The sequence below is a fragment of the Fistularia commersonii genome, chromosome 21 (assembly GCF_037954325.1).
Source record: "Fistularia commersonii isolate RoL2024-O1a breed Wild chromosome 21, RoL_Fcom_v1.0, whole genome shotgun sequence".
Classification (NCBI taxonomy): Eukaryota; Metazoa; Chordata; class Actinopteri; order Syngnathiformes; family Fistulariidae; genus Fistularia; species Fistularia commersonii.
Genome location: NC_141304.1, coordinates 11,687,564 through 11,701,795, shown reverse-complemented (window position 1 = coordinate 11,701,795; position 14,232 = coordinate 11,687,564). Strand labels below are relative to the sequence as shown.

General features: G+C 46.1%; 1 protein-coding gene across 2 annotated transcripts; it reads right to left on the bottom strand.

Annotated features, from left to right (window-relative positions):
* Positions 1–4,503: 4,503 nt before the first annotated feature.
* Positions 4,504–13,448, bottom strand: gata2a (GATA binding protein 2a). Of its 2 annotated transcripts, none has more exons than XM_086169047.1 (6): positions 13,091–13,448; positions 12,455–12,901; positions 11,157–11,731; positions 8,591–8,749; positions 6,366–6,491; positions 4,504–5,661 (listed from the first exon to the last, which is right to left on the bottom strand). In XM_086169047.1, exons 2-6 carry the CDS (start codon positions 12,678–12,680, stop codon positions 5,362–5,364), a joined length of 1,386 nt encoding a protein of 461 aa, XP_086025173.1. In that variant the 5' UTR covers positions 12,681–12,901; positions 13,091–13,448; the 3' UTR covers positions 4,504–5,361. The 2 variants fall into 2 exon arrangements, with proteins under 2 accessions (XP_086025173.1, XP_086025174.1); XM_086169048.1 differs by having other exon boundaries at positions 8,591–8,736; positions 11,156–11,731; positions 13,091–13,447.
* Between the last annotated feature and the right edge of the window lie 784 nt (positions 13,449–14,232).

The following is a 14,232-nucleotide window of genomic DNA, read 5'->3' as shown; positions in this document are numbered from 1 at the left end:
TCTGACGTTTGAAGAGATCATCGGTGAGATTGGGTGTTCTGGCAGGTCAGGATGTGGTTGTATCCTGTCAGCGAAGGTCATCGCTGACAATCTGTCAACTCGGCTTCTATGAGTGTCCGTTGTTACTGTCAACGCTTACATTTCCTTTACATGCTATGGTTTATTACTAAAATATTAGATTTATTCTCGAGTACAATCCGAGGTTCCTTCCAAAAAAAGCTTTCAGCAGGTGTTTCGCTGAATTTTTCCCAGGAGACTCTTTTAATTCTCTGTATTTCTCTGAATTTGTCTTTTTTTTTATGAGTCCATAAAAGAATATGTTTATTTTTGGTTCCCATACAACTGCTCTGAATGTGACCTATTAAAACATTTTTAAACAACTCTTTCTACTCAGTTGGCTTCGTATATGAAATTGCCATACACGCAGACTTGATGTTAAATTGTGCGTGCAAGTAATTTAAGAACTTCTGTTGCATTCATCATTAATTTCCCAAGCATTGAGCTTGTTCTTTGGTAGAATCAAAATTAAAGAGTGCCCTAGAATACATTTAAAGACTAAAAACACAAAGCCAAATTGTGCCTCATGTGGGCAAATCTGAATTATGATAAACTGCCATACTTTGTAAAAACACAGAGAAAATATTATTTATTGATTGATTTTCATGATGTAGCACCAGTTGACTGCTGTTGTCCTAAAACTAGAAAGTAGAAAGTGCAGTCAGATCTGTTTAAATCATACATACAATATGCTATCATACCAAATGGGTTTGTAGCTCGCAATTAAAATGAGCAAGTGAAACTCGATGGATGAAATAAAATTCAAGTGTTTCAAATATGTATAATTTGAAATCAAGCGATGCATTAAACTTTGAAGAAATCCCTTTGAAGATGCAGACAGATGGTTTTGGTTCAGATGGAAACATTTCTTTTGATTTCACTGTGTGTGTGTGTGTGTGTGTGTGCGTGTGTGTGTGTGTGTGTGTGTGTGCGTGTGTGTGTGTGTGTGTATTTGGAGGAGGGAACAGAGTATTAAGTGCGATGATGATGATCTCTTGCCGTGCTTTTTGTGCTTTTCTGGCCCAGATATCCTGCTGATGACACTTGATTTTTTTTTCCCATATGAAAACTTTAAAAAGTAAAGAGGCGTTGTTTTCTTTTTGGTGCCGAGGCTTATTTCTTTCTCACTGTTTAACATTACCTTCAGTTTTTTTCTACCTTCGTCGAAAACACACCCCTCTAAAGTCTGCAGCTCTTCCACTTGGTTATTGGGGTATTTCGTAATGCTGATTGCAAATCGCCTGAGCTATGTGTCGAATTTAAGATCCAACCTCATCCATCAGCATACACCTCGGTGTAAGCACAAGCATTGCTGTCTCATTAATGCCAAACAGGATTTTCTGTCCCTGCATTGCTTTGTGTTCCGAACAAATACAGAAGAAAAACGAGATAAAAGTTATTCACGAGGACCAATAGGAAGAAACAAGCAACTAACTCCGTAACAGATAAACGCAGGAAAATATGTCAAGTGTTTATTTTATTTCAGGACTGTCCTGTCTTGCCGTGTTAATATCCTTCTAGGGGTCTTAGGGAAGAGTGATGCTTTTTTTAGTTAGGCCCAAGCAAAGGTCAACCCCCATTGCAACACACACACTAAGACCTGCATCTGAACTGCACTCCACTTCCTTTCATCTTCAGTGTCCCTCTCTCCCTAACTCAACTTTGTGAAGGAATGGTTGGGATACCTTTTGATTCCCCTAATTCAATTTAATGAAAAAACAAATACATTGGGGGAGTGGGAGACAAGGAAAGAGTGGGAGTAGCAGAGGGGTGTGTGGGGGGGGGGTGATGGTGCATTACATGGGGCTCAGCGAGGCAAGGAGAGATGGTGGTGGAAGGGTTGCAGAGGACAAACTCCAAAAAGGAGCGGGGAGGTGGTGGGGGGGTCTATGAGGGAGGGAGTCATGATGAGTCGAAACGTCCAGTTCCAGGTTGAAGTCGTAAACCTCTCCATGCTGTGATCTAGGTGGCCACCATGTTCACCCTGCTGCTGCATCTGGAGCTTCCCGCTTCATCTCTGCAATTGGACGTCTCTCTGATCGCAAAGATAAGAACCATTACAATTTATGGCTCTTTTTTTTTTTGTTGAGCATTATTCATAAGGTCAGTTTGAAAAGGATGTCATGTCCTCTGTGGTTGTTGATCTAATAATGATAGTTGCACATTATCCTCATATTACGGCATGTAAAAGCATCACCAATCTGAACAGATATTTATTTCAAGAGCAAATGTACATGTCATGTGGCTGGTACCTAATGTCTTCGCAGCCTTAGGAAATGAAATGCTGCCCCGCTTCCCGCAAACACAAACACTGCCTCTGTGTCAAACATGAGAGGCTTTGTCACACACACTGTCCTTGTTGGCGCGTACGTACACGTGCATGCTCATGTCTCTGGACGTGCGCGTTCAGGAGAAGGCAGCTCTGGGAGTCACTGGCCTGGCAGACTGCTATATTATTTTTGGGAGGACTGTTCTTTCCCTCTGGAGGGCCTCATTGAAGAGTGCTGGCTCTCTCTGTCCCCCCCTCTCGAGCTCCTGGAGTTTGGCCAAGCCCAGCTGAGCAGGCTCGCTGGCTGCAGCAGCCCACAACCCGCTGGAGCCGTGGCTTGCACACAGCACAGCCCTCACAGTGCTGCGCTGCACACGCAGAGCTAGCCTGCCTCTTGGCAGCTGAGTGTTTCATTTTCACTGGTGTTCAGTAAGTTGACGGAGGTGGGGGGGAGGGGGGGTTCCAAACCCCCCCACTCTAAAAAAAGGACACTGATATAGTCCACGAGTTGTAAGCACGCGTTCGCAGACTAACGGCGTATTGACTGATGAAGCTTTCGCTGACAACAAAGTTCTTGAGCCTGTCATGAAATAAAACAGTGCCTATAAAAATCCAGAAACAAACATTATTTCCAATTTGAAGTGATCAAGCCTCCGGGAATCCCGAGTAAATCGGCCTTCGCTGCAGTCCAGCAGATGTGAGTCGGGCGGAGGGTTCAGGGAGGGGTAGAAGTCGACTTTGGACTCTTTAATCGGATGGTTTGTTCTGTGGGTGTGTGAGGGCACGCTGAACTCAGTGATGATGACCTCAAATTGGCCCTAATCGAGCAGACTCATTAGTGTCTGGCTCTGTTTGAAATTTCTTCGACCCCTTTATTTTAGCGTAATTGTCCAAATGGGAGCGAAGGGGGAGGGGGGGGTTACCAGCAAAGAGGGAAAAGTATGGCGGACAGTAACAGAAAAATACAAGTGTTGAAAGAGAAAAAGTTGATGGTGGGAAAAGAATCGAAATAAAAACATAGAAAGAAAAAGGGATGAGGGAGAAACCAAGTCGACGCCTGCTTCCTGGCAGCCTCAGCTGCATGAACATCTGTGTGCAAAGGGTCTGAGCAGACCCCCACGTGTTTGCTCAGGTCGCCTGATTGCCTTTCCTTCCTCTTCTCTCTCCCGCTAAAGACCCGCTGTCCTTCCTCTCACTCCAATCACCGCAGCCAAGAGAGGCTGTAGACACAGGGACAACAACTCCCTCTGAACTTCACTCATGACTCAGTATTTGTAGCATTAAAAAAACTCTGGCTGGGAGATTAAAAAGGGGATGTTGTGTGCATTACTTGATGAAATAATGGTGTGAATTTGGCTTGGTTGTTTGTATTTTAGAGTAAGTGTGTGTGTGTGTGTGTGTGTGTGTGTGCGCGCAAGCATGCATGTGCGTGCACATGGGCATGCATAACTGCGGAGCCCATCGTTGGAGCCTGCTGTCTGGGTACAATAGTCCAGCCCGGGGCCTTTAGCTCTACAAAGAAGCCTTCTCTTAACAACGTGCCATCACAGATAGAGGAGGAGCCTTACCAAAGCATTTCCACGCTTTAAAGATCACAGAGCTATCCTTGATACATCTGATATCGCTTATGATTTTAATAATCAAGCACTCTTCATCATACGTTTGCCTGTGTCTATAATGCTGCTTTTCCGGTTTGTAGTACTGACCCCACTATACTCCCAACTTCCTATTTTTCTTTTTTTTTTTTAATTCAGGGAAAATTTTGGGTGATGTCCGGTACTTTTTATGGCCTCCCCCCTTTTTGTGTTCCAGGTAACTAAAAAAAAAAAAAAAAAACAGCACGGCCCAGTGATTGGTAAGAGAGCATCATCGCTGTTAGTCATTAAGTGTATCATTGTGTGTCATGAAGCCAAGTGGCTTTTTTATCCAGTCAATTAAATTGCTACCCTCAAAACCACCCCGTGGTCAGTTAAGTAGGTAAGACATTCGTCTGGACGGAGCTGCCAAGAAGCCGCTGAACTCTTGTGTGGATGCTTTTTAGGCAATTTCACACGGGGTCAATGGCACATCCAGACGGGGTTCTTTGTAAAATACAGCTACTTAATGGTTTTACATTTAGATGCAAAAAAGAAAAAAAGATTAAAAGGAGACGGACTAAGTAACAAGGCAGTGACAGGTTTTGCTTCAGTATTAAACTTTATTTTCTTTACTTCTGTGAGATGGAAAATGATAAAAACGTACAGCTCATGGACTTCTCATCTAGGATAGGTCAGTGTTTTTCCTTGCGTAATAACCATGAAATTGAATTCATAATAGTTTCCATGTGTTTTTGACGAAAGCTTAAAGAGTGAAAATAAATTATTGTAGCAATAATTATAACATCAAATATAAGAACAATAGCAATTAAGCATTTATAAACACTCTATTTACTGTGTCTTTTTTTTCCATAAAAGGCCATTATTAAAACCAGGTGAACATTTTGGTGGAGTACAATCCAGCATGAGGAGCGCACTGGTTTATGGGTACTGTAGTCTGGGTCCGCGGCTTTTCGGTGATCGCCCAGGCGTTCGACTTCCAGAGAGGAAGGTGTGTCCACAGCAGTTACAGCCCGAGGATGAACTGGGCGCGTGAATCCTCAAAATGAGATGAGGTGAAAAACAGAGGTTCTTTTTAAGCGCTCTCATGAGTCACCTGTAACAGGGTCAAAGAGAGGTGGGTACCAAAGTGACTTAGTAAAAATAAGCAAAAAAAAAAAAAAAAAAAAAAAAGGAATGACAACTGTGTCCGTTCACTCCATTCCTGGGCGGCCTTCATGGCATAAGCTCTTCACAGAGTCCACAGAAGGCCCGCCAGTTCCATCGCTCCATCACTGAAGTCGAGACTTGAAGCGGCCCCTCGGTTATTAAGTCCAACTGAAAGTTCCTCCCTTCCAACCACTGTACATGATGCAACAAGTCTGCACAGCTTCCGGCGCAATGTGGGGGCCATTTAATGCTAATGGCGACACGGCGAAAGTCATGGGGTCTAGGGGGGCCTCAGTGAGGCTCGGCCCAGACTGGTGAGCGATTGGAGTGGTGGGGGTGGGCGAATGAAGGGTGAATGGGCGTAGGAGTTGGCAGCATGTGTCCGGAGTGGCTGAAGGGGGGTAGATGACCCATGTGGGTCATGTGGCTCGTAAGGCCGGGGGCACCGCCGAACGGAGAGGTCTTGTCCTGCATGCACTTGGATAGCTCGTCGAAGCCGTCCCCCGAGCGCTTGTTCCTCTTGGATTTGCTGGACATTTTGCGGTTGCGTGTCTGGATGCCTTCTTTCTTCATGGTCAGCGGTCTGTTGACCTGCAGGGAGCAGCGCATTAGATCACGGCATCCTAGACAAAAGCGGCAACTCATGACACAAATATCTCTTTTTCGCGTTTCTTTAAGGTTTACTTTGCTGTGAATTCCAGTTCACTTATATCACCGGGAAAACAACGCACGTTTTCACTTTGTTCATTGTAACCCCCCCAAAATTCTAATTAGGACTGGGGCAAAATAGAAGCTATAAATGATAAGCAGCTGCTTTGCATATATGGCTGAATTATAAGGTGAGTCGGGGGGCGTTTTCGGCTTTTGTGTAATTTAGAAACCAAACACAGTGGCGGTGGTCAATATGAACACATGGGGATAAGGGCCTGGCTGGAACTGAAAGAACCAGCCTCAGACAAATCCCCCATCAGTGTAACTGACGCCGTTACCATGAATGAAAGTTGCACCCTGCAGCCTCTCCAGGGAGTAACGCCTCCCATTGAGGCAACGATGGATTAATGAATTATATATAAAAAAAAAAACAACAAGAAGACGGGGAGGGGGTTGGAGGGGTGGCGGTTGGTTCTGCTCCACAGGGTGAGCTGGCTTTGCTTTGACACTCTCACACTTGCTCCGCGTCTGAATCGATACGAGCTGTCCGCCCACTTGACCAGCTAAAGACCAGCACCGTGCACACACACACACACAAACCCCACAATACACACCCCACACACTCCTCCTTTCGGGCTACTTACGTTGTGCAGTTTGAAGTAAAGGCCGCAGGCGTTGCACACCGGGTCCCCGTTCCCGTTGCGCCTCCACAGGGTGGTGGTGGTGGTCTGGCAGTTTGCGCAGCAGGTGCCCGCGCGTCGTGCCGCGGACTGTGGAGTGGGAGTGGGTGTGGGAGTGGGGAGGGAGAAAAAACAAGAGGATGAAAAGCCGTTCAGACGCGTCGGGGTGTCACACTCGGCCACCTCCACACTCATCCGCGTGGAAAAGTAGAATTTAGTGCGTGTGTTTGTTTTTCGAGTGTATTTTATAGTCGAACTTAAACCACAGAACTGGTCAAGCTGAGGGGGGAGGGAGAAAAAAAACTTCAAAAGCGGCGAAACACGGACTGGAAAAAAATATTTAAATCAATTAGAAACGCAGACCGCCACTGCCATGATCGTATTTACTTATTTGTGCATTAAGATACGAGGACATTTCTTTTTTTTGTGCAGTCTGTCTGCGCCCGTCTGCTGTTAATAATTGTTTCTAATGAATTAAATAAGTACGCCAGTTTTAAACGTCCTATAATGCAGCCCTTGTATTAAAAAAAAAACAAAACTTCTCTGTTTTGTCGTGATCCGAGAAAACTGGGCTACAAGTCGTTGCAAAAAAAAGCCGGTGTCCTGCCTGGCAACGTGCTCCCGCGTCCATTACGGATCAATTCTTCACACATAATAAGAAACATTAACTTTACATGCAAGAACCCCCTCCTCTTCCTCCTCCTCCTTTTCCCTCTCTATCTCTCCCCACCCCCCGGGCTCTTATGCTTTCCGAGCGGCATCCAGGTTTTCTTTTGGCTTTTTTTCTGTTAATCAACTTCAGGTGGAGAAACGTTTACTCTGCGGGTCAGATGCAGTTGCGGCGGCGGCGGCGTCGTCGTGCGGGGACGAGAGACGGTGACGCGTGGAGCGAACGGGCGCGTCACGTGGTTCACCGGTGCGCCCGCAACGACGATAAAGTCAAACAAAACAGAGGAAAAGAAGAAAAAAAAAAAAAAGGGGAACATAAATCCATTTATTTTCCAATGGCCGCCCTCACGGTCTGTCTCTCCACAGCACATAAGCGGCTCCTCCAGTGTTGTGATAATCTCTTTACAGTATATGTCAGTCTGGCCATGGAGAATGCAGCGCGCTGGTTGAAGGCGGAAACAGCCGGGAGCCTGACTTCCTTATCTGGGCCGGGCAGATATCCGGATAGGAAACAACTGGATGCCCCTTTGAACACAACTCTGACAAACACTTGAGCTGCAAAATGCAAAAAGCTACAGGCGCACGCAGTCGAGCCAGTGGAAAAAAAAAATATATATGGACCTTTCGTGGAGCAGCAACGCAGTCAAAAAAAAAAAAAGTGTTCAAGGAACCAGGCTAAAGAATAATATGCAGGTTAATGTTTTCTTTTTAAAAAAAAATGCGTTTGACCTTCATTGTTTCAACCGTCAAGCCTGTAAATAACGAATTGGGAAAACAGGCAAATCACGGCCACGCCATTGACACCAACGAGCCCACACTTTGAGGTGTCCCAATCTGTCTAATTAAAAGAAATAATAATAAAATGATAACCTCAGATCTAATTATTACTTTATACTTATGACAATATTGTCTTTTTAGATTTTGTTGAGAAACACTGATTTATCAACCCCTATAATGAGCAACGATGAGCTTTTTGCTATTAAGTCTCTGTTTATAATATCAAATGGTTTTTTTTTCATATCCCATTCTTTCCCTCATATTTTAAATCTAAACACTGTTTATATATTTAGTTGAGTTTGATCGATTAGGTTAAAAACAACTATAATACATTTTGACCACATTATATGGAATCCATTCCGTCAGTAAGCCTTTGCCACACGGAAACGTGTCCGACCTCGGCGGGGTTAAAGGCAGAAGGGGCTGTGCATCAGCAACAGGAATGTTACGTGTCCATGCTTTTCATTTACTCGAGCGTGGTGTTAACTAAAGCAGCATGGGCATTGGTATCAGTGACAGTATCAGAAGTACCAGCAATAATGATAGCAGGAACAATGGCAATAGTAGCAGTATTGTAACAGGCCATGAAGGCGGATCATCAGGGGGTGAGAGGGACAAACAATTCCAGGAAGATCATAGGGAAAATATAACTTTCCTGGAATTGTGCTGCCGGCATCTGCTTTGTGCTCATATTTGGGTGCCTTCACCCAGAGCACAGGGATGGAGAGAGAAGTAGAACTCACCAGTCTGCGTTTGGGTTTGATAAGCGGCCGGTTCTGCCCGTTCATCTTGTGGTACAGTCCACAGGCGTTGCACAGGTAGTGGCCGGTACCATCCCTTCGCCACAGAGGGGTGGAGGTGGCACCGCAGTTTACACATTCACGGCCCTCTGCATATAATTCAAGAGGAGACAAGAGGAAATTTTATATAATTAAAAAATTCACTGAGGGTCAGCGGCGCCGCAGAAGCCGGACACAGAGGGATCACCTGGATGGTCCCGGATAAAAAGAGCACGTGCGCTGACCGCGTTCAGCAATGAGCATGGCGACCGTGGACAAAGACACCTATGTAAACTGATCCCGAGCGCGGAGGCCAGAACATGTCCAGAGGTGTCCAACAAGACGAATGAGACCCGCAATCAAATTAAAACTACATTATTTATCAGCTCAAGGGGGCCAAAAACGTGAAACCGAAGTTCACGTTGACATTAGGTGTCCCTGCAAATAACTCAACAATCATCGTGGCTTTAACTCCGACAATGTTTTGATTTTGATGGAATTTGTGGGGTTCCGAACGAAAAAACTGAAATGACATTTTAACACGGACTGTTCGTTTGTGGGATAAGTGGAAATAAAAAGGGGCTTTCTTTTTTTTAACCGTTCTCCCCCGGCCACCCCAGCCCCCGAAAGCCTGTTGCTAAACGGACCGTTTCATTTAATTCAAGTATCCCTCTCTCCCCTGAGCATCACCTCATTATTCCTGTTATAATGCCAGCGACACCCAAAGTCCCTCCCTTTGCTCCACAATAGAATCTGACCTGAGCAAAAAGCTATGTTCCTTTTGAAATGCACCTCAGCCCTTTTTTTTGTACCTCCCGTCTCTTCCTCCCGAGTCTTTTTGCGAATCTGGGAACCACATTAAGGCGTAAGCTATAATACTATAAATATTCATCACCAGCGGTGGGGGGAGGGAGGGTCATGTAATGTTAAGTGTTGAAATTTAATTTGGCAAAAAAAAAAAAAAGTGTGAAGATGAAAAGCTTTGTGAGAAAAGGGTAGAAGGAGAAGTTCTTGGTTCGGGGGGCTCAACAGGATGCGGCGCCACTGCAAGGTATATGTTGCTGACAGCTGAAATGTCATTGTGGCATTTTGTACAACAATCAATCACCATTACTAGCACTGGACATCACTTTGAGTGATAAGAGTCTTTTTTTTTTTATCACCGCGGCTGATATGTTTGTGTAACTGATTCGAGCGTAGTCTGGCCAGCTCCTTTCTAAATGTCACAGTCTAACATTTCTCTGCTTCAAAAGCTCCCATCAGTCTGAGGATCTGCCTGTGAGCGCTGCCCAGGTGTATTGGGCGGGTGGGCGGGGGCAACAACACTGGGACAATGGATGGCAGTTTTGATAACCGGGCCGCTAACATGGGGAGCAACTTGTCCGCTGTTCTGCTGGTGCATTTATTCAGCAGCTGCAACAATGTAGGAAAATTACAGCCATTTCCAGACAGAAATGTTTTTCAACCCCCCCACCCCCTCTCCTTCTAATGCCCCCCACCCTAACTCACAGTTCTATTGAATCAGGTGCTCGTCCAGACTGCTTTTTCTTTTAATCCTGTTTTTTTTTTTTTTAATTTTATTTGCATGTTTCTTTTTTTTAAGCTAAAAACAGTCGAGTTGGTGTTTTTTTTTTTTTTTTTTTTTTTTTTTCGATAGGACACGATGCTGAGTGTTCTCCTCCGCGGCCGGCGGTGCCTCCACTGTGGAGCGCCAAGGCCGGGGCTTAAGAACACAAACAGCGGGGCTCTGTCGCCTGCTCTTTGTTAGGACGGGCGGTGGGCGGGGGTGGAGGTCGTGATTTGTTCACTCGGAGGTATACAGGATATGGCAGGAGCCAGGGCGTCGTGACTCCGTGTGTGTGTGTGTGTGTGTGTGTGTGTGTGTGTGTGTGTGTGTGTGTGTGTGTGTGTTTAACTGCAATAAAGGCCACTTAAAAATGGAAGAAATGTGTGTACATGAGGTCACCGTGTTACATGATACCCCTTTTAAGTGATGAAACAAAAGTTTTATTATAGTTGTAATTTTGTTTTCATCTTTTGCCAAACACAATTTTTGTTTGCCAATATATATATATATTTTTTTTTCAAAGCCATGTTGCAATGAGTTTTTTTTCTCCTTATAAGAGAAAGTTGAGGTGAGTGTGAGGGAGAGCGCCCAACTCCAGTTTCATGTCGGTTTCGACTATATCTGAAGCCAAGGTGTTTACAGATGCGATCGCAGAGATAAAACAAATCAACAAGGCGAGTTTGGAAGGGGGAAGAAAAGGGCCATCTTGTTTTTTGTGTCCAAGGAGCAACAAGTTGCCCCCCTTCTAAGTTAGATGAACTTTCGAGAAGTATACATACATGTAGAGAAGAGGCAAAATAAGCTGGAGCAGAACCTTAACTTTAAAAACAAACAACCTACAATATATAATAATTTGGTAATTATTGTAAAAGTAAATTCTCTTTTAAATACAGATCTATTCACTTGTATTTAAATAAAAATACATGCAAAAAATGAACACGATGCACTCAAGTGAGACTCACCTGAGCTCGACCTGGCTTTGCTTTTGCATTTGGGCGTGAAACTGGAGGAAGACCCCCCCAGCAGGCTGCCCGGGTGGAAGAGGCTGCCGCTGTAGTCGTGGGGTGCGGGCAGGGGGTAGGCCGGATAGGTCGGGATGGGGTGATGCGTGGCCGGGGCCTGGCCGTTCATCGAGGCCAGGCCGCCGCGCAGGGGGCTGCAGCTCTCCATTTTCATGCCGTCCGCCAGCGGCACTTGGTACTTAATCGACTCCTTCTCGTCCATCCGGGTGGAGGTGGAGGTCGGGGAGGTAGGCCCCGGGTCCGGGGACACGTCTTTGGGCGGGGTGGGGGGGAAGCTGTAGAGGTGCGGGCTGGAGTGAGACGCCGGGGTGAGAGACGACACCGGAGCCGTGCCGGTGCTGCTGCTGCAGGGGTAGCCGGAGCCGGTGGGGTGGAGGCCGGGTTTGCTGAAGTGGCTCACCGCCCATGCGTTATGGTGGTGGGCCGCGGACAGGGCTGCTTTTCCGGGGTCCAGCCAGGGAATACCGGGGCTGTGGATAAGGTGTGGCCGGCAAACCTGGTTCCCAGCGAGGCGAGCTGGAATTAAAATAAAAAAAAACAACAAAAAAAAAAAAACAAAAGACGTTTTTGAATTTCACTTTTTCTTTCGTGAATCGCACCTTTCACAGCACGACGGGGAGGGAATACAAACGCATTTCTTACCGGAAAAAAGGCCAGAATCACCCAAGCCCGACATTTAACTTTCAACAAAATCCTAATTCTAAAAGACAGATACGGGTTTCCATGTGGAGGAGAAGCCTCGCACAGCCTTGTCAGTTTCGAGGAGATCAGATCCTCCAGAGAAACAGCTAAAGCAGCAAACTGTATCTGCAGGGCAGTAATTTCATCGGCAGCAGCTCCCCGAGTAAAGATTGTTATTAGTAAATTTGCGGTTTTTATTTTATATCCGGGAAGTGGCTCTCTCTCTCTCCCCTCTCTCTCCCCTGCAGAAACCCCTGCCCCAACAGAGAGGGGTTAAATGACACACTTCCTTTTCCTCGCGCTGTCATTTGCTAGAAATTCCTTTTTCATGTTTCAACTAGAAATGTCACTAAGGACATTTCGGGTAAATTATTTGCACATGGTGGAAATTGTGGGATAAATAAATTCAAAAAATAAATAAATCTGCACGTATTTTTTTTTTTAATGCACGTGCATTTTTGTAACTCCTATTATACTTTTTTTCATGCACAATAAGTTTATCTCGCAGTTTGATTCCGAGCCGCTGCTGCTGCAAAGACGTTTTAAAGCCTGTCTCACCGTGCGCTTGGCTGTAGGTGACCCTGGCCCGGGAGTTGGTGTAGTACGGGTTCCCTTGAGAGTCCAAGTGGTTCAGAAACATATCGACCTCGTCTTGGGGCAGCAGAGGTGCCATCGGTTCCATGTAGTTGTGGCTCAGGCCGTGGTGGTGGGAGTCCGGGTGCTGGCCGTTCAGCACGGCGTGGTGGTGCGCCATCCACCGGGACTGATCCGCCGCGACCTCCATGGCTGAGCTTCGGCCGCCTCCTTCCCTCTGAATGCCTCCTTCTGTGTCGGGCTTGTTTTTAGGCTGGTGTTTACCTCCGAAGGTGTGTGTGTGAGGTGGCGGCGGGGGGAGTTAAATCCTCCTTATAATACAGTCCCTTAGCTGCGTAAAGACTCGGCTTATTTACCGGAGAAATAAAATCCTCAAATAACCCGGTCTCCTCCTTTTCTCCTCGTCGATACCTGCAAAAGAAACGGAATTTTTTTTTTTAGAAGGATGTTAAAAGAGCGGCGTGTTCAACCCCCTCCCCTCCACACACACACACACACACACACACACACACACACACACTTCCACGGCAAAAGCCCGATCCTCCGTGTTTACATCTAACCAAATCGGAGACACGTGAGGTGAACTTTGTTTTTACGCACGTCGGGAGTCCCGGAACAGGCTGGTCTCGGCGGTTGCGCGTCTCAGCGTCGGAAGAAAAGCATCCCGGCAACAAGAAAAAAAAAAAAAAAAGACAAGGAGGGTAAAAAAAAAAATGCAAACGTTTCCTCCGGATACCTGTTGCGGTTTGGGGATCAGCTGACGCCGGGAGGGGGGTGAGAGAGGAGGAGGAGGAGAAAGAAGGAGGAGGAGGGAAGGAGAGAGGGAGGGGAGGAAAAAAAAGAGGCTGCTGCAGATCGGATGTGTAAAAACCTCCTGATCCGTGCGGTGCGAGAGCATTAATGAGATGTGGCGCAGACTGATGCGGCTGGCGCCAGTAAATTCCCATATCAAGCCACGGTGGGCGGGGCTTCAAGCTCAGCCAATCACAGCCAGGCTTGCTGCAATTGGCTCACCGCATCCTACTCTCCCTCTTTCTGCGTCTGGCCGCCTCCGCCGGAAAAAAAAAGAGAAAAAACTAAAAGACTTATCAATCAGCGGTGTAATTTCTCGGGCTTCTCTCATGAGGCTCACACTGAATGAGCAATCGGTCCGTGATAAACCCTTTTTTAACGGTTGAAGACTGATATTTTCCCCCGAGGAGGGGCTGCAGATTTCTGGGAAAAAAAACACCGCGTTGTGATATTTGATGTTAAATGTCGTATCTATCAGAACCCAACCATTAAAAAAAAAACAGGAATGTTAACTAATTTAGACTGGTATTGTTTGTGCATGTTTACGCACCAACATGCTTGTTTTCTTCTAAAGACTTTATTCGCTGATCGAGCCGCATTTTTTTCTATTGAAGGGGGGGGGTTGTTATGTAAATACAAGGCGTTTTATCAGCACCTCTTAAAACAACAGAGGAGGAGTCGATTTATGACCCCCAAATTTGGCCCGTCGGTCCTGGGAGCGCCTAATTGTCTTTAATTTGCGGCGGCGCATTCCTCCTGTGAAAACAGCGGGTTTTGTCTTGTGGACGCAGCCATCACGCACGGTTTGCATAAGAATACTATCCAAAAACCCACCCAGCCACTTTTTTCTTTTAGCTGGGCGAGGTGGAAGGGGGTTTGGGTGTGTGTGGGGGGGGCTCACCTGTATGGGAAAAAAAAAAATGTTCAAAGTGGTATTAATCCACCCAAAA